The sequence below is a fragment of the Anas platyrhynchos genome, chromosome 1 (genome assembly GCF_047663525.1).
Source record: "Anas platyrhynchos isolate ZD024472 breed Pekin duck chromosome 1, IASCAAS_PekinDuck_T2T, whole genome shotgun sequence".
Taxonomy (NCBI): domain Eukaryota; kingdom Metazoa; phylum Chordata; class Aves; order Anseriformes; family Anatidae; genus Anas; species Anas platyrhynchos.
In genome coordinates this window covers 93,248,405-93,272,832 of record NC_092587.1, presented here as the reverse complement: position 1 = coordinate 93,272,832, position 24,428 = coordinate 93,248,405, and the positions used below count along the sequence as shown (strand labels likewise).

Genomic DNA, 24,428 nt, shown 5'->3' with positions numbered 1-24,428 from the left:
AAAAATTTCCATTGTTTAAATGATGTAGATGAGTAACCAGGCTGAGCCAGGAAAATCTAGCTTTCTCATGAGATGCTGGTTCTGACTGAGATTAAGCAATCAAACATACATATATAGAGAGATTTTTTTAAAAAATACATATATATGTGCATATATACATGTATAAATACATATTTTAATACATAGCTAATATATAAATACATTTAATTAAAAAAAAAAAACTACCAAATATATATGCTTATATATATGTGCACTCAAGCATATATGAATGCTCAATTACAATCAGAAAAAAAAAATCAATCTACTTTTAGGGCACTCTAAAAATTCACTAAGAGTTTTTGATGTTAATTCAATTTAGTTTTTTTTTTTTTTCCTTGTTTATCAGGTATTAAATTCTACAGGGGCAAGCATGGTAGACGTGCCATTTAGAAGAGGACAAAAGAAAAAAAAAAAGGGACATACACTTAGAAATCTCAAAGCACTGCGCTCTATACAGCATGCCAATGAAAGCTACATATTATTATTTACATAATGGTTTGTGTTACAGCCTCAGAGAATTTAGCTAATAGTGATAATCCCCACTGCAGGAGCCCCGTGGCTCTGGGAGGACATACTGGAACACATTGGTATGCCTCAGCAAGCACATCGGTGCTTGTGTGCTCTGAAATTGTTCTCAGTTATAGCTGCCTCACAGAAGACCCTTCAAGCTCATGCCTCAGCTAGCTGTCAGGCAGACGTGGATGTAGGAAAGACAGTGAGTGGTGCTGTACCTCCCTTAAATAAAATGTGGTTCAGCGTGCTTTTTAACAAAATTGCAACGGGCAAGCCATGCACGAGCAGGATCGCAAAGCGAGCGGAGTTGTCACAAGGTTTCAGTCTAAATGTGTGGTTGTGGGTTATATGCCAGTATATAACCACCAGTGTGCTGCAAAAATATATTCAGAATAATGAAAGTGGCTGCTGTATTTGCACTTCAGCCAGAAGATGACTGCCATACAAATACAATAGCGCACTGACAGGTCCTGCCTGTCCTGAAAGCACGAAGCAAGATGTTAAAAAAGAAAGTAATTTCTGGCATCCTGCTGCCAAACAAAGGTTTTCTGAAGGGAAGAGTTGAGAAAAAATGTCCACCTCCACCTTTTTTTCATTCATTGGTCTTTAATAAAGCTGCCTTCCAATGTTCTATTAGCCAGCCTTTATAGCCCCACATTAGCTCACAATTTCATTGCTGCTCTGTGATTTTATTTAGCTTCTCCAGTAATTTATTTTGTCTATAAACTGCCCTCAATACTCAATGCATTTGCATAGTAACCCTCCTAATTTTAATATTATTAAATTAAATACATCTAATAAAAGCAGTATACGGAAACATTTTTCATTCCTCTTTCACTGCTGCAAATCCTTAAGGCTTGGAAGACTTGAGCCTTTGTCTTCTAACTCAGTGCAATTCAGCAGAGGAATGCTTTTGTGGAGCATTAAAAAGCTAGTACAGATGACACCACTTGATGTTTGTTCTCTGTTTGGACACTACTTTTCCATGTTTAGTAATGATTTTTGGATGGCAGCATGATGACTATCAGGTGACAACTGAACATAAGCACCGCAGATGTCATGGGCTTGGCAAAGGCATTGTGAACTGAGAGCCACATAGAGTACCTGCTGCTGCACTTTTCGTCAGAGACTCCAGACCACCACAGCTGTGCATCCTAAGTCCATACGACATTTGCACTTTGCAGCACCTCTAATTAGCTTCATAGCATCCCTGCTACAGTCCTATCAAGCAAAGGAGATTTATCATCTACTCACATGCTGTTGTCACATTCTCTGTGAATGCTGTGATGCTGGTATAGCTTTTTGTCTCTGTGGCAGAAATCAGCTCTCCTGTTGAAAAACACATATGCTTGCAAAAACTGCTGTTGAGGACCCCATTATTTGTTCTTCATTTTTTTTCCTCTTTCTTCCCTAAATGTCACATAGTTGTAAACTACTATCTGAAATTTTAGCTTCTCCCAAACATCGCCAGAAAATCCTGTGTCTGGTTTTAAAAGTCTGTCACAAGCTAGAAACTTAAGAGGAGTTAAGTGAGCTGTATGAATAAACTGAGAAAACATGGGGTATTGAGGCCTGAATTTTTGGCTTTCAGCTGAAAATCAGAAACTGTGATTGTACTGGCTTGTTTCAACCTGAAATCAACGGAAAGTGTTGAAAAAGATGTAAGTAAACTTAAATTTGGACAGGGTTTTACCAGGTCCAATGGGATGAAACTGTTTTCCCAACTAGCAAGGAGAAGTTTTGAGGAAATTAGTACAGGGGGATTCACACCTACAACGGCTGGCACCAAATACCAACTTCTTTAACATTTTTCTTGAATCTTCTTTTGAAGCAGTGAGTGTTCTGGAGATGAACTAGCTATTTATCTGATATTCAGATGCAGACAGATGGTGGTTAGCAAGTAGACCTCTATCTGTCCATGAGGAATATTTCACATTTACTAAAAAGAAACCATCTTCCTTACACCTGTCTCATTTTTGGAAAAGTGCCATTGTGCCATCTGAACAAACCTGAGAAAGAGAAATGCAGCTATAACTTAGCAGTCAAAGCCTGGGGATCTCTGGCAACAGAGATGGAGGTTAAGGAAAGACCAGGCTATGGATTTAAGAGCCTTCGCTTTGCATCCCCTCCTCCTCCCATCTATTTCTGTGTACTATACTACTATATTCTTGTATTAATTCCCATCTGCCTCTTGGGTTTTCATTTTAAAAACATGCAAAATAAGGGAAACTGAAACACCACCCCCACCACCTTATTTTATTTTATTATTATTTTTTTTAAGTCTCAGGCTTGGATTTAGCATCTTGACTCAGCTGCAACCCTAAAGGTCTGACCCCAAGTGCAATGGTGGGACTGGTGTGGGAACCAGAAGCAAGCCAGAGATGTGCAGCACTAACCCACACTCAGTACAGTGCTCCTGCCACATGTCAGGGACACTGGTTAAAAGGCAGTTTTTTCCTGGGCTGTTTACAGCAGAGAAATGGCTCAACTTTGGCTTGCACTATGATGTTGACATTTTACCTTCCCAAGCAGTTATGATGTACAACCCAGTAAGGGGAAGCCTCTCTATTCACATTGTATATTTATAGTCCTACAGACAAAATTATTCCCCCTTAGTGCCCTGCTGCCAGCCAGGTCTCTGCTTTAGTGGGTGGGGAGTGCAGCCCAAGAAGAGGCCAGATTTAATTTCACTGCTGCTGCAATCTCTGTTCCTGCCCTGGCATACATATATATAACCTCATCTTTGCCCCAGGCTTCATATGAAGGTATTCACCTCCCAAACAGTGCTTTTCTGGGTCAGAATCAATCCTTTTGCTCAGCCTTTTCCTCCAGTACTGCTTCACATGTCACCAATTGCATTGCACTCACACCTGGGCAAATATTGCTGTAACATAATGATGGTTGCTTTAAGTGAAGTTTGCAGGGTTGAATCACTCAGGTGAAGGAGGACAATCAACACCTGACAGGCTCATGAAAGTCAGCCTGTTGTAAGGCATTTTGTTTTGTCTGGAGAGTAAGACAGCTGCAGACCCCATGGACTGCATTTATTCTTGCTATTGATACTGTGGTGCTATGGAAGGGAAGGCAGTGGTTCAGCACCGTGGAGCTGTATCGCCTCTTCCTCATCATGCCTGTGCTGCCATTTTGTACATGCTATTTGACTCTAAAATGGGAGTTTCTTATGCTGTGATTCATGCTGAAGCAATATGGAAATCATTTTGGCCAAATTCATTACCTTGTGTTGTGGAAGCGTGAGCCAAACTTGCTCGAGTTGTGAAATCTGGGGAGGTCGAAAGTGTAAACTGATGCTCTAAAGAAACACAGGTTAAACAGTATCCCATTTAGTTGGTAGAATGCTTAAAAACTAAAATTAAGAAATCATAGAACAACTCAGGTGAGTATAGAACGAAGAACTTGCAGCAAGCATTGAGAAAACACAGACTATGTGACGGGAGCCTACTGTTGGGGTTGCAGGTTAAACGCTCAGGACACAACCCATCTATTCAGCAGGTAATCAGTAAAAGTCAAGGTGATTAAAGCAGACCCTTTCACATGGGCCAGCTATTATTTAATTGTGATTTTACACATAGGGCTCAGTTTAATGGCCATGGGGCGGATTATGCACATGCCAGTGGTAATCCTCGGCCTAGCTGGGGCCTGTCCAGAAGTGGGTCTCACAACATGTCACAACTGTATAGGCCTGGGTGACCACACTCTCTTGTGGGTTTTCCTATCAATTACAGAAGATAGTTTAATGTGGTTATCCATATGATTCCTCTTGACAAGCAGTGACACTTATCCCATATCATTAATGAATAAGGATGATATGCTACTGTCAGGTCAAGATAAAAATGGGGATTTAAACTTCTTTTCTGTCACAAGCACATCGCCATCATAACAGGAAAAATTTATTTATGGTTTTATAGAATTTCTATTCCATTTTATAAAAGGTATAAGAATAATATTTGGTATTCATCATGCCATTTTACATGCTGTTCTAATGTGACAGAGCTTTAGTAGGATTTGTGTTAGCTCTCTTCCCGGTTGACTTTGCAGCTCACAAATTCCCATCCAAGAGCATTACAGGTACTGCCAGTGTCAGGGCACGCTGACCTCTCACTGACATTCTTCTGGCTCTGTGTACATGGCATTTAAGAAAAGGTCAAGCAAAGATCATACATCTATTGACTGAGTAATAAGGAAAGCTTTTTTAATTTTTCCTTACCTGAGGTAGTCATGACAGCAGATGTAAGTGCTGAATTTCCAAGGTCTATAACAAATCAAAGCAAACACCTTTACTAAAGATGAAAAGGGTATTTATTCTGCTTTAGAAAAGAGGGTCATTCAAGGGCTCAAGAGTGAGAGAAAGTGCATCACACAATTTCCAAATAATCTTTCAATGCATAACCTAGCCAAGTGGTCCAGCAAGAAACAAGAAGCACCAGAGGGAATTTTGCTGTGTAACCCCTAGGGAAAGCAAAGGTTTGGGGGCCAAAGGGTCTGGAACCACTACCACCTCTGATCTGCACCTCACTCAAAAAGCAGCAGTGAGTTACACGGTTTTAACCCGTGCAGACATATGTGCCTTATTAGCATGCAGGTTGCAATAACATATGTGATCTGCTGGTGGCACCTGCATAGCTCCTTCCGTGAGGCATTTCAGAGGCTGTAACCCTGGCAGGAAATATCATGAACACCTCCCTGAAAAGTGCTCACCAGGTCTTCAAAGAAGTGGACAGAGATAGGGATTTACTCCTTGCAATTGAAGGGCTCTTAACCATCTGGCCAAGCACAACAGAGACATGGTCCTGCCCAAGCATCATTTACATTCCAAGTAAGAGGAAGCTTACGTAGAAAAAACACACCACTTTCCTTGCCATTTATCTACAGCATTTATCTGACACAAGCACATAACCCGCTGCTGAAACACAGCTGTCTCCTGTACACAGCAAAACAAGCTATCCAAGGATAGACATCTCCAAAGCACTTCAGATGATGTTCAGGGAGAACGATTTATCTATCTGCGATAATCTGACAATAAGACAAACTTGCAGGGGCAGAGCACAGATTTTCCAAATTTACACAAATTAAGACACATTCCATCAGTTTCTTAATTAGGCAAAAGTGTTGAGAATCTTGGCTGTGTACTTAAGCAGAATGTCAAACCATTAGTAGGGAAGTTATTTTTAATTACCAGCTCAGTGATGAAAGAACTATATTCAAATGCTAGCTGAAGCATCAGAAAGAACATTAAGCGCCCCTCAAGGCCGGAGTTTAATTATGTTTGGGTTTAACTATGATGGATTACATCACAAAAATATCTGTGCATTGTATTTGCTCTGAAGTCATAGCTGCAGAAAAGGATACCTTACTATTCACCCAGAAGCAAGTCTGCAAAACTGTTTCTCCAATAGCTTAATAGCTTCAAGAATTTATCGATGCACCCCTAACATAACCTAGGTTATTTTGTCTTCTAATTTATCCTACCTTCTGAAGCCATGTTGGTAAATGCTTGGGATGAGGCTTCATTAGATGTATTGTCTGTGAGGGAGGAAGGAAAAAACAAAACAAAACCCAAACCAAAACAAACAAACAAGCAAAACAAAACAAAACAACAACAACAACAAAAAAAAAAAACAAAACAGAAAGATGAAAGCAGTTCCTAAAAGAAGTTAGGCTTTTGTTAGAAAGGTTAAAAATGTAGTCTAGAGTTTGTGCCATTAGTATGGCACCTTCACAGAATATTGCCAAGAATTAAACTAATTTTCCTCCTTTTTGTCACATCTAAATACATTAACATTTTTATACAGAGTGGATCTATCTTAGTGTTAGTATAGCCCACAGGCAAAAATGTAGACTTCTTTAATTGACGTCTCTCTGATTTGAATACATTTCTACAAAACTGCAAATTGGGTGAAATGAGTAATTTTGAAGAAAAATGATCATTCATCTCCCTTCCTTCCAAAGCTATATTTCAAGGGACTAAGCTTTGGGTTTTGATGTAGTCTTTGCTGAAAAACATACCAATAATATATCCAGAGCCAAAAGCTAATACAGGTGTAAGTAGTTACCATGGTACATGGTGTACACATGAAGGCTGCTCCAGGGCCAGCAGTTCTGTTATATTATCTGTGCAGCAAGGAACATACATAAGAAGAAAAAAAAAAAAAAAAAAAAGGGTTTAACTGTGCATTTGCACCTGAAGACAAGGTGTGCACAAGAGGGTGCTAAAGGAAGTCTGTCTGCCCTTCTTGCTAGCCACTCTGCAGGACTCCTCAGTGAGAAATACATGGTTGTAACAGCTCACTGGTGCTGTGTAGCTAAGTTAGTGTATTTTTGGGTATGGGAATTGCAGCAAGATACTGCCTAACAAATACCAAACATCTTATATTTGTGTAGGAGTCGTTTTTCTTCTCAACTTGATGAGTTTACTCAGGCATTTTTGTCAGGTTTCTTGGCTCATTTAAAGACTTGAGCTAAGGAACCTGCCAGAAAGCTCAAGCTGTGTGATGAATGTGTTTAACAAAACTTCCATACACTTCCCATTTCTTCTGTAATTTAAATAGCAGAGAATACGTGTTTTGGTATTCTTAACATTTCAGATATGTCCTATCTATGAAAAACCTACCAAAAGAAAGAAATATTTCTTCTGATGAAATATTCCTTGTTTCATTCCTGAGGAAGGGAAACAGACATACACACGAGAATGTTGTATGTGCCTGGTGGGTCTCTTGTAACATTAGCATAGATCTCAGCTGGTAGAAACCATCACTGTCTTGTGAGTCTTCTTGTTCAACAGACATTTCTGGAGAAGAAAAAATAAACACACACACAAAAAGAAAATAAAAATCTGCAACCCCTTTTCATAACACTTCAAATTATAAATCAGTCGTGCAAAATGCCACTACTGAAAAGCAAGCTTATATAGCTGAAGGTTTCTTGGCTGAGATGCTATCCAAAGCAGTCCACCCAGATGGACACCTACATGCTCCCATCAGCAGGAGTGGTTTAGCAACCATTGCTTTTCCTCTGAATCATTTCTACAGTTATGTAATTGACCTGTTAATGCGACCTATTACCTTCAGACTGCTCCGTCAGTCTTGCTTGGTCCACATACCACACGATGCTTGGCTTGGGAAATGCCTTCCTCACAATGCAGCTCACATTAGGCTGTGGGACAATGAAAAACAGTTAGCCTCCAGCATTCTCTCCTGCCTGCCACTGCTGGCATACAAAATCCACGCTGGACAGAGTTGCTCCTACAATCTTATTTACACACAACCCTCCTTGGTCATGAAGTACTCTCTCCACATTGCACTTCTTCCCCTACCACTTTCCTAGTTGGAGACACCGTTGAAGGAAAGTTAAGGGACACCCCTATTGCCACCCTGGGGGTGATGGGGCTTCAATGCCCGTCAGTTCAGTTCAGTGGCTGGAGAGGCATGGGGTGACCCCCCAGGACCCAGCCCAGCAAAGACAAACACTCATATGGAGGAATACTGGCACTGGTAATGTGTAGGGTAAGGGGGCAAGAATGAGACACCTCCTGATCATCATGCAAATCTTTTATTTATTGGGCAGATAAGGAGACAAATCCCATTAAAAAGTCTACCTAGCACATTAATATGTTGAATGCACAAAATTAGATACCTTTGTAGAGGGCATTGTACTTAAGAGGTTTCCAAAAGTCACAAGAATTCGCATGTGTTAGATGCAGTAGTCCTGGCTGTACGCCAGATGTTTTAAAAAAATATCTGTGTGCTCATTTCACTTTCTCCTCAAGCAACGAAAGGGAAGAACTGGACCTCAAAATCAAGGCTGGATGAAGGGGTGGGCACTAGCAAGATGCGAGGTCTCATCTGCATGCTGCCTGGATGTTCCCAATTATATTTACTTAGTAGCTTATGGCACTAAGAGAAATTGCCTTGTCCATTTAAACACAAGGCATTCATATGTGACTTAATGCCGCACAACGCCATCTTGCATCCACTTTTGAAGTGGGTTGCGCACAACACATTTAGTTGAAAGCAAGTTTGATATATTGCAGGCAGCAGAAATCAAACGTTCGTTATGAAGACTGAGACTATCCAGCTGAAACTCTTTCCTTGCCATTGTAAATAGTCACGATCTCAGTGTAATTGCTTTCCCCTCTTTTCTCTTCATTGTTCCCTTATTATTCAGCCACTTTTAGTTCATAATATTTTTATAGATATTTCCTGTGAAGAAATACTAATCTGACATCCAAAGTAGATTTAAGCCCAATGAGAAAGCATAGAAAAGAGAGGGGAAGCAGTCGGTGTTTGTTTGGAGATGAAAAATGGACCAACTCTTCTTTGAAGAGTTTCTACTGGTTGGCCCAGTGACAGCAGCACCCCCTCCTCTGCTCAGCAGGACAGGACAGACAAACACCTGCAGGGTCCAATGCTACAAGGGAAAATAAGTCACCACGGAGAATATAGTGGTTTTACAGAGTGGCCTAGCTCAGGCTTAGTCTGAACACAGGTGGATATGGTGAACACAAGCCTCTGCCTGCCCAAAAGCTCTCCTTCTGAGGAAAACTTCCTTAATATGGAATTCTTACAGATCAAAAGTTTCAACCTGGTTGGATGCAACAGGAAGCAGGACATCATAACAAGTAGCAAGATCGTTCAGTTAGAGGGGCTACAAATATATTTTATGCTAAGTACAGCCAGAGCTGTACAGCAGGCTTTCTTTTTAGGTTTTACTCTAAGGAAGCAGGTGATAAAAGAGATCCCCCCACACGTGTAAGTGCTCAGTTTTAAACAAGGACCCTCCAACTTAGATCCAGCCACTCCATTGATATTTGATTACTCCAGCTGAGTTGTGCTTGGAGCACATTATGATACATTTTGCCTGGCAAAACCATCTCTTTCCCCTTGACAGGGTAGGTAATTTGGTAGCAGCCTGGAGCTGTGACCAGCCCCAACCCTAAATCAGAGCAGCACCACATCTACTTGGACTACAAGGCAATGACTCAGAAGGATTTCTGCTCAAGATAGATGTCACAGAGGGATCAGCTCTCATTTTGGTGATGCTGAAGCTCATCTCTGAGTTACAGAGGAAATGTTGACAAGCTGTAATAGAAAATGCAGTTGACAGTGACCACCAAAACTCATCTCAGTGCTAGAATCAGTGATATTCATGTTATTCCTTGCAGCCCCGGTGATGGTGGCATATGATCTGCTCAGCCTCTCCTGGGGTCCTTACCAGCCCTTACCATGAAGAAGGCTTTCCCAATATCTAATCTGAATCTTCCTTGCAGAATCTAAGCCTACTGCTTCTGGTTCTGTACAAGTGCATTAAAGAGGCTATTCCTTTCACTTTTCCTGCAGCCTTTCACGTATGTGAAGAATTATAGCCTAAAGAAGGAAAGTATGAGCAGTCCAGAAGAGAACAGCCTTAAATTCTTTCCCCAGATGATTTTGCTTCGACCCCTAATTTCTCATCATCAGCAAGAATGGATAATGTGGTCCAACAGGTTTCCTAAGAATCTATCTGAACTTGCTCATTTCTTCACACTATCTGCAATACAAAATGGATGAGACTGGGGAATGAGAACATTTCTTTGGGTACTTTCTATATTGGAACATAGCCATTAAAATGTCATAAGTTTTTTACTTGAAACTTAAAGGAAAACCTAAGTTTCATGACCATTTCATACTAGTTTCCATGTCCTGGTGTGAAGAATATTATTGTGAAAGACTAATGTTAGCTTTGTAGATAAAACCAGTAGCATTTTCTGACTAGCTGGTTGTAAACCATGTTTAACTCAAGCACAGGGAGTGGACCACCCACAAATGATTTGTATTTGTTTTCTTGCCTATTCCTCAGAAGCTGACTAGTTATGGCGTCCCTGGTTATTTTAATTTCCTATCCGATGCAATATTATTCCCTTGGGTAAATATCATGTTTTCCACAGCTGCATTTTTATTTCAAAAAGTCACATTTACCTTCAGTAAATAGCCGATTGCTCATCTAAAAATGATTGAACTTGGATATAACAGACATTCTAAAATTTCTAACACATCCTTTGTGGGACCCGCAGTCCCCTGCATCACCAGCGACCCCTCACAGCCTCTCCTCCCTGTACCAGAGCCCTCCCTAGGGCTAACGCAAGGTCAGAAGTTACCCAACCCACAGAGAAACCCTCAGCTAGCTCCAACATGCTCTCACTGAATCAGCACACTGCCGCGAGGATGGCAGTCACTCAGAAGAAGGCATATGAGTCACTGACATTAGCTCATTGACTTTGAGGTCCCCCCTGCTGCCTGGCTCAGCACAGCCTGCCTGGCCCTGCTTGCCTAGAGCACCCTGAACAAGCAGCCACGGTCACGGTCACAGCCATCCCTCTGTGCTCCAGCACTGCTCACCTTCTGTGAGGTGCCAGCTGGGCCCTCCTGCAGGCTAGCAGAGATTTCAGGATAGGCTGGAAAGAAAACAAAAAACGTATTAACGAAATGGCTACCAAAGGTCACAGTAACAGCTTCTAATGAGACTTAATGGCCTTGTTTTGTAAAGAGAGTTCAAATTAAATCCTACATCCACCCACATACCTGGCAAGATAAAAGCTTGCACTGCTCCAATTTGAGGTCAAGGAAGTGGTTTAGAAGCACACATCAGCAGCTACTACCACAAGATCTGCAGTGTATTTGTCTGCCTTTCAAAGACACTTCTGTGTGGCTTTGTTGAAGCTACCTAAAGCCACCCTGCAGCCACAGCTCTGATAGCAGGGCATCATTGTTCCAGCTGATGATTCCTCCAGGTGTTTGCCATCAAAGCTATCTGCAAAAGTTTTAGCCATCCCCTGCCGTACCCCAAACTGTCCATTGATCTTGGGTACCACCTTTCCCCACACTGTTGTTCTGGTAGATATGTGACAGTCTCATGCCACAGGCTCTTCCTGCCCTGGCCAGGAAACCCAGAGCTCTGTTTTACATCAAAGCAGTGGCTTTCTGATGACCACATCCACACGAAATGGAAAAACTTTTTTTTTCCTTTTTTTTTTTTTTCTTTTTTTCTTTCCCTTTGCACAGCATTTCAGTTCTGGGCACAGCTGACTATAGATGCAACTTTCCGGTACCATAAGTCTCTTTTAGCTGGCATCTCTGAATCAGCCATTAGATTCCAGTAATGCTGACAGTTAGGTAAAAACTGCTGAAACTGAGGTTAACAGCAAGTCTCAAAAGCCTTGAATAAATCATGCTTTGGCCCTTTCTGGGCCTTAAAACTGGACTGGAAACAAGCACAGAACCTGGATCCACATTCTTTCTCTTTCCAAGCTAAACATCAACTTTAACCCCACCATTAGTATCATTTTTTTTTTCTTCTTTGCCTAATTCTGTTAAACCAGTGTAGGTCACCTCAGCTCATTACTTTCCCTGCTGAGATGATGTGTTCAAGTTTTCCTGTCATTTTTGAATCTACCCAGGACTCTCTCTCTCTTTTTCTAATTTCCATTTTTCTGTCAATTGTTACAGACTGGTTATGCCTGAACTGACCTATATTTAGTGATTACAGCTTTGTGATTATCTAGCCTTTTGGACGGATTTTTTTTTTCCTTTTCTTCTTTCTTCCTTTTGTTTGGTTCATCTTTCCTATCAGAATACAAATATCTTAAGATTTCTGCCTCACCAAAACAGTACTGGTGGTAGTGGGGCTGGCAGATAGATAGAGAAACCTTTCAGGTGTAAGAAAATGTATGGTAAACTGGATCTTCTAATAGGAGCTAAAAGTTGGCTGATAGACTAAATAACTTTAAGCCTAATGCCTGTGTTTCCTTTAGGGTTTTGATGAGAATGGGAATGCATCTCCACTTCTGTATTGGATGTGGCCTCTGCTTTTTGAGAGGATGTGTTTGCTCGGTAACTATTCCGTAAAGCAACTCTCAAGCACAGCTCAGAATGACCTAATAGATCTTTTCCATTTAACATCTCAGCCCCTGTTAACACTTTGACATTCATTTGTCTTGCTAGGATATTTACCAACGGTTTGGGCCTAGCAGATATTCAATATTTAGTATAGTGGTTTCTGCTGCTGAGCTTTTACTCTTACAAAAAGGAGAAATCAATATTTGGCAAAGTTACATGTGAGAAGGCCATAAATTTTCTCAGAAACTTGTACCTAAAAGAACTCCATTCTGAAAAAGACATATTTTTAAGCATTGCAGTCTAAAAGTAACCCCTCAAAAAAAGCTCTTGATTGAACATATTTTATTCAACTTATCAAGACCCTCAGCTTCACTGAGAGACTCACTCTTGCACTTCCCATGCTTCTACCCAGCTCTCAGTCATACCCAGGCCACGTCAAGCATCTCTGGGGAAGCACCACTGCTGTCCCTCAGACGTGGGTTGTCTGTTGTGTTCACACCACCCAGCCCATGGGGTTGCACTTGTTCTCCCCCAATTCCTGATGGCGTGGCACTACTAGCAGTAAAGCAAGCCAGTAGTTTCTGGGAACATCATGAGATGTTCAGAAAAACCCACAAACAAAATCTGTGGTTTCTTTCTCTTGTTTGTATTTCTCCCCTCTTGTACCAGCTTATTAAGTTGGTGTGGGTTACATATGACACAAAAATTCAGAGAAAACAAGCAAACACACACACACAAAAAATAATAATAAAAAAGAATCAACCTCTTTCATTAACTGACACAAAACAAGGCAAGAGCATCAGTCTGGGCAAGAGGGAGTTCAAGTATCTTAATATCCTTGAATGATTACCCAAGTAACTCTGTAGCTGCTTGACAAATGTTGATTTTTTAAGAGTAAAACCCATGTCTGAATCATGCAAATGCAAGAGGAAATCTAAGATCATTAACTTCTATTTTCATTTCTCTTGCATCAGCGACTGACAGCCCTCCGACAGAAAGGTTTTTTTTTGTTTTTTTTTCCCCCCACCGTTCCCTGCTGAATCTTTCTTTGCATCCCAAGCATCAGCCTTGCATTACTGTGCCACCCGTGAGCTGTGGGCTTCCTCAGACAAGCAGCCACAGTCAAGGGACTGTTGATACACCCACTGGCTAAAAACCATTCATTTTAGGAGACTTGTAAATGTGTTTTTCAGACCCATGGCTCTACCAGAAGAAGATACAGCCTCATTTTCCCTGGGCAACATTGTTCTTACCCAGTTGTGGAGTGGTTCCTAAACCTCTGAAAAGGGAACAGAGCAAGAAACTGAAGATGGGGAAGGCTTTCAGCATGAAATACCAGCCCATGTTTGCAGTACATGGGCCCTGCCCCCTCCTGACCAATTTGAGACCCTCCTAGACAGGACCTCATTTTCAGAGCCAGAGCCTTTGGCAGTAGTTATAAATCACATCTCCAAAGGACGTGACTTTGCAGCAATGACAGCTCCAAATCACATTCATTTTGTAACTGGGGCACAGAGATCTTGATGACCAACACACCTAGCTGTAAGCTGAAATGTGCCAATGTAACCTTACACACATGGGTGAGATCATGGTAATTTGCATGCCAGTATTGTTATGTGCTCAGTGGAGTAGAGCAAATGTTTTTGATGCCAGACACATGAAGAATGGCCTCAAATTCTTTTTAAGAACTACAAGGTTATTTACAAATATTTTAACTTCCTACAGCAGAAAAAAAAAAAAAAAAAAAAAACAACATAAATGTGTATGTATATACACACAGGTACATATGAATATATAAAAGTGTATTTCAAAAGCTACTGCCTTCAGAAGCAGGCAGAAGCTTTACTTTTAGAAAAGTAAGAGAACAGCTGAGGGAAGTTCCTTACCGAACACTCTCACGGTGGTGCTGCTCTTCCGGATCCTCTCTGGGTGGTAGACCACATGGCAAGAAAACACCTTGCCATCATCAGTAATTTTGGTGGGAAAAATCTTTAAAGCATTATTCAGACCCAGGTGGACTCTCCATTTGTACAGCATGCTGCCATACCCATACACCTCAGGATGGGAGGGCTCCTTGGTTATAAGTTCCTCTTTCTTTCCGTTTTCCTCCTGCAAATATATCATCCTGTATAACTTGAAAAGACTGGATATCCCCTGCTGTTTTTGTAGGCCAACACTATTCCCACTATGAAAATCTTCCCTCATACCCCTAGCACTTAGTAGGTGTAAGTGGACATTTCCAATACTTACTTTTCCCAAATACATTATCTTTTTATGAGGAGATCCCCCAGAACTTCAAAACTGATAGCAGTCATCATCTTACCAATAAACTACAGGGTAAATAGCTATCTTGTGAGTCCTGGCCCCTGCAGCCTGCACAGGGGGCAACAGAGCTGCTGGTCTGGAAGTTTTTAAATAGTGAAAACCTACTAATAATAGCTCAAAGTCATCTCCTCAGACTGCCTGTGTGCCAGTCACCTTGACATATGGATGCAACCAGCACATCCTGGACATCTGTGCCTTGGCATATATTTGCAAGATGTCCTCTAAATGATGCACGGTGACCCGTGTGTCATTGTGCTGACCTTTTGTGTTTTTTTTTGTTTTTTTTTTTTTTTTTTCCTTTCCTCTGCTGTTTCATTTTGTAGAGTGAGCTAGTTGCACTGAAAAATGTTAACGGTAAACATACTCCATACAAAAAAAAAAATCATGATTTTAAAATTAAGAGTTCACTGCAAAGAGATCTGAATAGGTAATGACATGAGACAGAATACTAAAAAGTTTAAATATTTGAAAGTCGCCTTTAAAATAATCCTCAACAATAACAACACAGTGACACCAGGTAGAAACTAACGGGCAAAGCTCAAGCACACTGCTTGCTGATATTTATATGAGTTAATGAAAAGGTTACTGTAAAACATGCATACAAATATTTATCCATAAAGTGAGATGCAGAACAAAAACATAACTAGCTTTAGATCTCGCAGCAAATTGCTGTTTTATATATGTGGTTAGCTAGATAAGTGGGTTTGCATGTCTTCAGTGTGCGTCTGTGACATGGAGGTCAACAGAGCAAAAAAACCATTACAGTCAACCTTTTTTTCCCATTTCAAAGCAGCCTGATATCTCACTAACCTACGCAGTAACTGTATTTTTCAGACATTAAAGCTTCACTACTGCAAAAATCCCTGAGAAATCTGATACAAAAAATATTTTAGTTGTTACATTTGCTAATTTTTTTTGGTAAGACTTCTCTACATGTCCTCATGACAAATTAAAAGCAAGTAAGGGGGGATTTTCCCTCTTTGTTTGTTTAACTGTGATTGTTTGTGGTGTCTATGTTGCAAATCCACAATTACACTTTTCCGTTTATTATTACTGTCCATCGCGGTGGATAGCTATTGTTTAACACATTCTGCAGGATGCAGTAAAATCCAACATTTCTCATTCTATCTGCAAAAATATCCTGTAGTTTCTTCCATAATTTGTACTTGAGCAGAAATAATATTTAGACTTACCACTACCCACTTCAGAGGGTAATTGGACAAGTTTGCTGAGGTCGCGTTCTCGAGGCATGGGATTTCTAAAGTCTGGCTTAACTGTGCTTCCTTCACGTAATGCTGCTCCTCTTTTAGCATCGCAAAAACCGCAACAGCGACAGCAACAACAGAAAACCCAAGGAGAAAAATCAGAAACATGGTGTTCATCATGCTTTAAGAACTGATGCTGACTGCTGTTCGAGGAACGGGCACTTTTTTGATTAGAAGGGAACTGTAATTTTCAACCATTACCCATAGACACATTTGTTAAGTGAAAGCCCTGCATCCAATTCCAGATGTAGTTTCAAGACTTTAATTCATGACTTTATCCAAATTTTTGTGCAATTCATAAAAACCTTTGCTTAACTGCTGGATTGAGACATTTCCTTTCGGAGCTGAGCTTCCATTTTTCTCTTACGATTTTTTCCACTGCAATAAACCTTCACACCAATTTTGTGCACCTGAATTTCCTTTTCTCTGCAGAATTTTGCACTAAGCAAGGTGTTCAGCTGTCAGGCAGGTTAAGATTAACCCTGCTTTTCAGTGTGAGTGGTCCTTTTTTTTAATCTCAAACCTGCCTTCTGCCTCTTACTCTTTCATTTGTCCTCCATTTAAAAACGTATCTCAGCAACTTCTACCCTATCCGTTCCTGATACAGGGCTCAATTTCACCTTGGGAAAGACAGAAGCGGTGCATCAAGCAGAGCACAGCTCTGGTCCAAATGTCAGATCTGCCTGCATCCCGATGTTTAAGCAGGAAGAGCAGTGGCATAGTTGGGTGATGCTGCCAATGCCTTGGCAAGTGCTGAGCTCTCCAGCTAGCCTCTCTGCCACAGCCTGCCTGGACACTCTTGAGCTTTCCTCCCCTGGTAGATTTGGCTTATGTGCTGAGACAAAACAGATAAAGTGCTGTGCAGAGTACAGCCCTCAGAAGTACCAAGATGAGCATTTGCCCCAGGAGCTCAGCCTGTGGACAGCCTCTGCCTGCTCTCACCATCACGTGTTGCAGCTGCCTAGTTTCCCTTCTCTCTTTGATTTTCGTTTCCATTAACAGCCTGGTGGTGATGGTACTTTGTGTTTGCAAATCCTACACGCGTCTGCTGCTCTGATTTTTTTTTTTTTAATTATTTTATTTTATTTTATTTTTTCTTCCTGTATCTGTATCTACTAGCTGAATCCATCTGGATTCACTTCACTTCAGTGCAACTGGGAGCTGTACTTCATTGATGACTGCTGCCCTTCTCCATCCCACTCACAGGCTGCATTGAAGTCTTCTCCCTTCTTTTGAATGGACGAGGATCATTGCAAAAGATCTAATTACTGTAAAATGCAAATTGGCAAGAGGTATGTTGCAAACTGAACTTTTGAGTTCTCTCTAGGAAGTGGTATCAGTAGCACCAATTTCTACATCATGTGGTGGCTGAAAAATCTACAACAGTGCTGATATGAATGGCAGCTGCCCACATTTAACATTATAATGCATGTAGATAGCAGCTAGAGCTTTGAACATGCCAGTATCAGCCAAGGGCACTAGCACAGGAAGAGGAGCAATGCCTGATTGTAACTATTACTATACTAGGGAAAAGAAAGAAAAACTGTACAAAGAACAGAACTGTACCCATGGACACTGCTGCTCTCTGCTAACCCTAACATCCCCTGTACCTACCCTGCTCTCAGCCCTTGAAAATGTGCTGCAGATACAGCCCCGGACACCACCAGGCTGAGCATGCTGGCCTTGAAGCTCTGAAATGAAACTTGGCTGTGTTTGTTGCATTTACTTTAATCCTCCTCAGCTCGCTAGCAAAAAACGAATAGGCCCAAAAGAGGTTTCTGAGGTCATCAAATCCAATCCTTCTCCAGCACAACTACAAACTTGCCCAGCTCACCCAACATCCCTGCCCAGCTCCATCTTCATGGCAATTTGGACTCTTTGGGCTCACTGCTGGCATTAAGCAGCTGTTCCCAAAGTTGCTGCACCAGTGGTCAGCACTGTTGTTTAATTTGTAGCCAAATCCATTCACATCCTATTGAAAACCATTTATTCCTTTGCCTAGATACTTAAATATCCTCCCAGGAGTTCACGTTCTCCCCCAAGGCTTACTTACCAAAAGCAGTCATGCTGCTTCTCAGCTTCCTTTTGGCTGACAAAACAAGCCAAGTGTCCAGTCCCATGATCATCCTAAACAACCCTCTCTTTTGCTCCACTTTGGTTTAAAGGTGGGGACACACATCCATTTGCTGTGCTAACACCCATCCCTGCAAATCCCAGCCCTCCTTTCATTTTCCAAAATGAAAGCATGGACACTGTCCATCTGATCATCTTTTGTGCATTCCCCTCTAACTTCATGTTCCTCCAAACAATGAAGGTTTCCTAATCATGAGCTGGATAATGACTGAAAAGTTCCTGGGACATAACTGCAAGCAGCAGCATTTAGTGACACCATTGCAAACATCAAACAAGCCACTCACATTGACCAAGGAATGATTGTCTAACCTGATATCCTCTCCCCTTTTCCCTGCTATGAAAAAAAAAAACCATCATTTGTAGTTACTTACCTTCTGCCTTGATGATAAGTTGTATTTTTGCAGCCTTTGTCCCATATGGGTAAGTAGCAAAACTGCACTCATACTGCCCGCTGAGGGAGATGGTAACATTTCTCAAGTGCAGAGCCCACTGCTGGCATTCAGACCAGGAGTTTGAGTCAGGAGAACATGAGGTCTCGTTAACGTCCCAATTGCAGCACTTCCTCATGCTGAACGACACGGAAAAGTTGGAACAGGCCTCAAGAAATTCGAAGTAATGGGTGCCCAAAATGGGGTGATGAACAGCTATTCTGGACAGATGGTTGGCATCGGTCTTAGACCACTGTGCCTGTACTATGTAGGTGGACTGTGGTTTGGGGAAGGTGCACAGCAGGGTCACATCGGTACCTGGCAAAGCGTGGACCACCTCTGTGTGTGCAATGACATCTCCAGTTTGGCCTTAAAAGCAAATGGGACAGTTGTCAGCACAAGAAATATTTAACCAAAGCTTTCTTCTAAGCTGCCTTATAAATGATTTGGTGCCTTAGCTCCAGATAACTCTGAAGGCTCATGCCTACAGCTGCAACAACCCTCTTTCAAGTAAATCTCCTGATTTACAGCTGAGAGATACTGCAGAGCTCTGCTGCTTGCAGAGGGGAACCTAGAGGGCAAAGCAGCGCTTGCCCGAAGGAGGGTGGGGAGCTCCCATTGCTCTCACTGTGAAGTGCAACAGAGCTCTGAGAGGCCCCATGAAAATGGAAACCTTTCAAGTGACATAAATGAAGCAGAAGCTGGGACCATTCATTCCCCAGCTCTGTTTTGCAAGAACAAATGAGAGATCCCTGCTGGCTGGTCCTGCCTTGTGCAACTGCCCCTGCCCGTTCCCACTCCTGTGGCACTTCAGCAGGAAGCCATTCTTTCACCTCTGTGCTGCTAAATGGCTCCTGCATGGCCTGAACCGCTGACCACTCCAGTGTCAGAGGGAGCAGCCCTGCTATGAATGGCTTCTTCCTGAACTAATTTCATAAAGCACATTGGCAGTCCTCAGTGTGCCATAGAAAGGAGTAATGGATCGGTGAAATGAAGGGGCTTTCAACACGAGCCTCAGCTGCTTGTTTGCTGCTGTGCTGTTGTAAGATTGATTTCTCTCCCTTCCTCCCTCATGCACACAAGAGGTTTGCCGTTCCCAAACCCTGTGTGCAGGGCACTGACAAGCTTGAGGAGATCAGGAATTGAGGTATGGGGGCAGTTGTGGTGAGCCAGGTGCTGTCTCACCCACAAAGCCAGACACAACAGGCCCTTTCTCCAAGAAAAAAAAAGTGCAAAAATAAATTTGCACAGATGTCCTCAACTACAGACTTGTCACTGAATTTTACCCTTCCTGTGTTTCAAAACATCACTGTACATTTGCTCTGAGGACTTGTCCCGCATCCCACCATGCGTCCCCAGAACTGCCAGCACTTGCTGCTCCCTCTGTGTGCCTATGGAAAGCAGGTGCCTACTTGTCACCTTTGCCACCAGCTTGGTCTTTGGCAGGGAAAAAAAAAGGAACAGGTTCTCACATCCCTGCAGAGGCAGCTGAGGTTTGGGACACAACTGCTGAAGAGTGACATGAGCATGCAGGGAATATGTGCATGGAAAGCTTTGCTTTCCATGCAAAGCTTTCCAGGGCAAATTTTCCATTCCTTTTTTGTCCCTGTGCATGCGCCATTCAACTTTTAATTCAATTCCACGAGATCGGAACAGATAGGAAGGTAGAAAAGAATAAGCCTGATATGGGTATGTGCTGTGAGAACAATTACAGAAAACTGTCTTCATAGGAGTGAGGAGCTAATTATAGCAAATACTCATTGATTACACTGAAAGTTTTGCATCTGTAAGGTAACTAAAATGCAATCAGACTAGCAGGCAAGAGTGACCCAGCAAGTTATCTGTTGTAGACTGATGCTGTATTGGGTCAAAGGACCATGTAAAGAAGGCCCACCAAGAATTATAAGGAATCTGTTATTATTATTATTGTTTATTAATAGTCTATCACATTAGGTTATTTTAAGTAAAACCAATACACACAAAAGTTCCTAACTTGATGTTGCCATCTCAATATAATTAATCTAGTCTTATTCTAACTTCATGTTGTAAACTCAAATGCTATTTCAATCATGGGAGAACAAAGCAGCAGTCCTACTTTTCTCTAAATAGTTTTGCACTGAACTTTCTTGCATGTCTTGAGGCTTCTATTTTGTTGTTTGCATTTGGGGGCTTTTGTTTTCTATGAAAACTCCTATGAACTATTTTCCTGCCTTTTAAAACCAATCTGTCTCACTGACATGGAAAATATGAACAGCCTATGCTAGATATTGAGATGCATATTTTCATGCCAGCCAAATGCATGAACCATCATTTTTCTGTTCTTAATCAGAAGAAAGGCTCAACACATGAAATTCTGCTTCCTAGCTGGCAAAAAGTGCTCCTGCGTTCAGATTCATCAGCCTGTTGGGGGCAGAGGGGCTTGTGAGCATCATCAGGCTTTTCAAGCCTTTTAAGTGGCACAGAGGGCTGGATGGGGAAAAGAAAGCCTGCTTAAGGGTTGCAGCCATACAACTTATCCTTGCCTTTAAAAGTGTTTCAGTCCTTTCTCTCTCCCTGCACACACAGGTATGTGTGTGAGAGGGAGATTTTTATTTGCTCTTTGAAAGCACAGTTTGACTTTTTGCCAACTGGGGATGAGCACACGTTGTGCTAAACACAAGTGAGATGGTCTCAGTGATTATTTTGGTGAAAACAGGTTAAACGTTTGAATAAATGGCTCTGCTCATCAGCACAAACCACTTGCTCCTCATTAGCTGCACGATATTACCAAGGTTATTAGAAAGTTGTCACAAAACAGAACATAATTGTCGGTAGTTACAGCTTGCTCTAGAGAGACCTAATAACAAGGTTTTTCACCCTCGGTCTGAAAATGTCACCCTCCCCAGCACCCTGCTCTGCAAGCCAAGCACAGGCATCCTGCTGCCACGCTTACCTGCAGCGCTGTGTGCAGACAGTAAGCCAAGGACGAGGAAGAACCATCTTCCCATCTTGTCTTGACGAAGCTTGGTTAAATACTTCAGAGCTCTCTTGGCCTGTTCCTGGCACTTTCTCAGAAAAGGAAGTCAAAATGGCCTGCCCTGCGCAGACAGGCAGATGTGCAGCACGGTCACGCTCATCGTGCTAGCACGACTTCAAAGAAATGCTTCATTAAACGTGAAAGCCTCAGTTTCCTGTCTGAGCAATAAAATTAGTACACGTTATGAAACCTTTATGCTGAAAACACTGCTTACGCCATAAGCCCCTGGTGAAGACTATTTTTTCCCCCTCTGTTTTTTCAGATGAAGTCAGAGTAAACATTTTACAGGTTTAAGCTCTCCCTTGAAAACCTGGCAGGTGTCTAAGACTGAATATATGGTTCATAACATATGAAAATGTTGCTTTTTCTTTCCCTCACTTCATTTCCTTCATGTTCTTCCCAAACAGCTCAAATATGCAATTTTCATAGTCTCTATTCTCACTGCCTTAAAAACATACACACAAAACCCCAAACAAAACAAAAAACACCACCAACCCCAGCAAAATAACAAAACCAGTCCCCCTAAAATAAATCAGAACAAGCCAAGAATTTTATGGGTTCACTTTTTTGGGCAGAGGAGAGTGCTGATGGGTTTCCGTGGGACAGATGATCCCAGCCCTGCAGGTGACAGCATCACCTGCTGTGGTTGATCCTTCCTCCGCCCCTCATCCAGTTCAGCTGGTAGCTTTTCAGGAAGAAAACAGATTGAAGTGCAATCACACTTTTTCTACCACCCTGGCAGCCCTCCTACCAGGGCAGGGGCTGTTCAGCAGAGAAGGAGACAGGCCAGGATGGCACTACCCTGTAGACGGGTGCCTCTGCCCACCCCAGGAGGCTGCTTCATCCTTGTGTGGTACAGTTCCTGATGTTTCTTTCCTGACAGCGTTTCTGTGGGTGTTGGGGCATTTGTCAGTCCCTTGTTTTATGGCAGCTCTCCCTGGTGCTCGGGCAATGCCTCCAAAACTGCCAGCCACCACCTCCAATTTTATTCCAAATACTTTTCTGTTTCCTTCCCAACTATCAACTTTTGCCGGCCATGGATTTGTCTGTGTTTCCAGCATTCAGGGCAAAAAGCTCAGGGAAAAAAAAAAAAGACAGAGAGCTCACTGATCATTTCCTCATTTCACACACTACCGGATGCTAACAACATTTATACCACTTCCCTAATTTTTGCACATGCGATCCTTTGGTAGCACATTTAAGCAAGCTGAGGTCCTCCAACTGGAAGAGCTGCTAGAGCTGGCCAGGACACGGAGAGGCTTCCAGGCACATGTTTTGGGGGACAGATGCTGCTGCACTCTTCTGTTTACATTCGTGTTATTCCTCTACCTGAGAACATGCTTTAGAAGCAGTTGTGGAAAACGTGCTGGATGCCTGGGTTACTGCTAAGGGAATACTATCTGGGGATGAAATCTCAGCTTGTTATGCAGAAGCATGACAGAGAAATGCATGCCCGTGAAGTCCCAAAGTTGAGGATGAGCAGAATATTCAAAGCCATTGTATTTGCAGCCACAAAAAGGAATAAAAATGTTAAAGGTATATGTTCTGGTTTCCAGTTCAGATAAGAGACCACAAAGAACCCACATATTATTTTCAGAGGCTCAACTCCAAGCAAATTGGACTTGAATCTAGAATTTGGACTTGCAGCCACAAGTGGAGTTACCTTACCTTCTCCTGCTCATCAGTTCATGCAAGATTTGTGCCATTTTGCATAACATTCGGGAAAAACAAATTTCAGATGAGCCCCTTTATTGATCTGAAACATGCATCACAGTTCTACAAGGCAGCTCAAGTGCCACGTGGTATATTCAATAGCCCCAGAAATCCTTGAGCAGCTTCTTCGTGTTACTAGCTCACTAGGTCTTGCCCTTCAAATTTGCCCCCTCTTCCCTTAAATTATATCCTAAAAATACACTGCTGCCATGTCACACTGTGCTGGCTGAATGCAGCCACCCAGCACTGTTTCTGAGCTTAGTAAGGAAAGAGAAACGAAGGAAACCTCACAGCCCCATGGATTTTATTTTTTTTTTTTCAGCAAACCACGAGGTCCCACTCACAGCAAAGCAAATTATTGTGAGCGAAGCTCTGCCTGGGTAGGAGGCACACGTTTGTAGGGGATCTGTGATCCACAGCATTTTCTGTTGGGCTGGATCTGGCTGACCCACATGGGTGCCAGCTCCCCAGGGTAAGGCAGCAGTGAGGGGACCCCTGGATGCAGTGCCTGGCAGATCTGCCCGCTGCTCAAGGATGCCTCTGCTGCCTCATACAGCATCCAGTTTTTTTCTTTGGGTGGTGGGGGGTGGCAGTGGGGGGGTCCTCTAATTATTTTCTGCAGATCTGTTCACTGCTGGCAGAGGCATTTAAATGCTACAAATGTCTCTTTCCACGGCAATCACCTCTATTACGCATCAAGTTCACAAAAACCTCAACTGCAATACCTTTCTTCTGCCTCAATTACGGTAAGCTGCACCTAAGGAAGAAGCAGAGCTGCAGTTAGTCCCATGGAAAGAGAAATCTTGAACTCCAGAGACAAATTCAATTATTCACAAAGAGAGCCTTCTCAGAAATGCTAGTGCGCGAGCTATTCCTGCCAGAGGCGAGGATGATTACCCTTGCAGACTAGTGTCCTCTAAACATTGCTTAAAGAAAGTGCTGCTCCCCAGTGAAAAAGAAGCAGAGGCTTTGAAGCTGGAATTTCATTAAAGAGCCAGCTAACCTCCCAGCTTCACCTGACGCTTCGCACAAAAGCTCCCTCTTTGTCATTGCGTTTTGGTTTGGGGCCTCTTCGAACACTGTGCCAGTGACTGCGGATGGCAGGCAG

The 24,428-nt window shown here is 42.3% G+C and overlaps 1 protein-coding gene across 6 annotated transcripts in view; it reads right to left on the bottom strand.

Moving 5' to 3' along the window:
• The window catches only part of CD96 (CD96 molecule), a 28,353-nt gene extending 5,753 nt beyond the window's left edge, over positions 1 to 22,600 (bottom strand). The window contains exons 1-12 of one of the 6 annotated variants that reach the window (XM_072024448.1): positions 22,245 to 22,600; positions 21,524 to 21,765; positions 18,535 to 18,960; positions 15,959 to 16,068; positions 14,327 to 14,549; positions 10,944 to 10,999; positions 7,632 to 7,722; positions 7,181 to 7,357; positions 6,040 to 6,093; positions 4,778 to 4,822; positions 3,788 to 3,862; positions 1,807 to 1,881 (exon numbers count right to left, since the gene is read on the bottom strand). In XM_072024448.1, the coding sequence (XP_071880549.1) occupies positions 1,807 to 1,881; positions 3,788 to 3,862; positions 4,778 to 4,822; positions 6,040 to 6,093; positions 7,181 to 7,357; positions 7,632 to 7,722; positions 10,944 to 10,999; positions 14,327 to 14,549; positions 15,959 to 16,068; positions 18,535 to 18,960; positions 21,524 to 21,578 (1,387 nt within the window). In that variant the 5' untranslated portion in view covers positions 21,579 to 21,765; positions 22,245 to 22,600. Of the gene's footprint in view, positions 1 to 1,806; positions 1,882 to 3,787; positions 3,863 to 4,777; positions 4,823 to 6,039; positions 6,094 to 7,180; positions 7,358 to 7,631; positions 7,723 to 10,943; positions 11,000 to 14,326; positions 14,550 to 15,958; positions 16,069 to 18,534; positions 18,961 to 21,523; positions 22,169 to 22,244 lie in introns of those variants that run through there. The other 5 variants (XM_072024458.1, XM_072024443.1, XM_013103828.5 and 2 more) reach the window with 5 other exon arrangements.
• Positions 22,601 to 24,428: the final 1,828 nt, after the last annotated feature.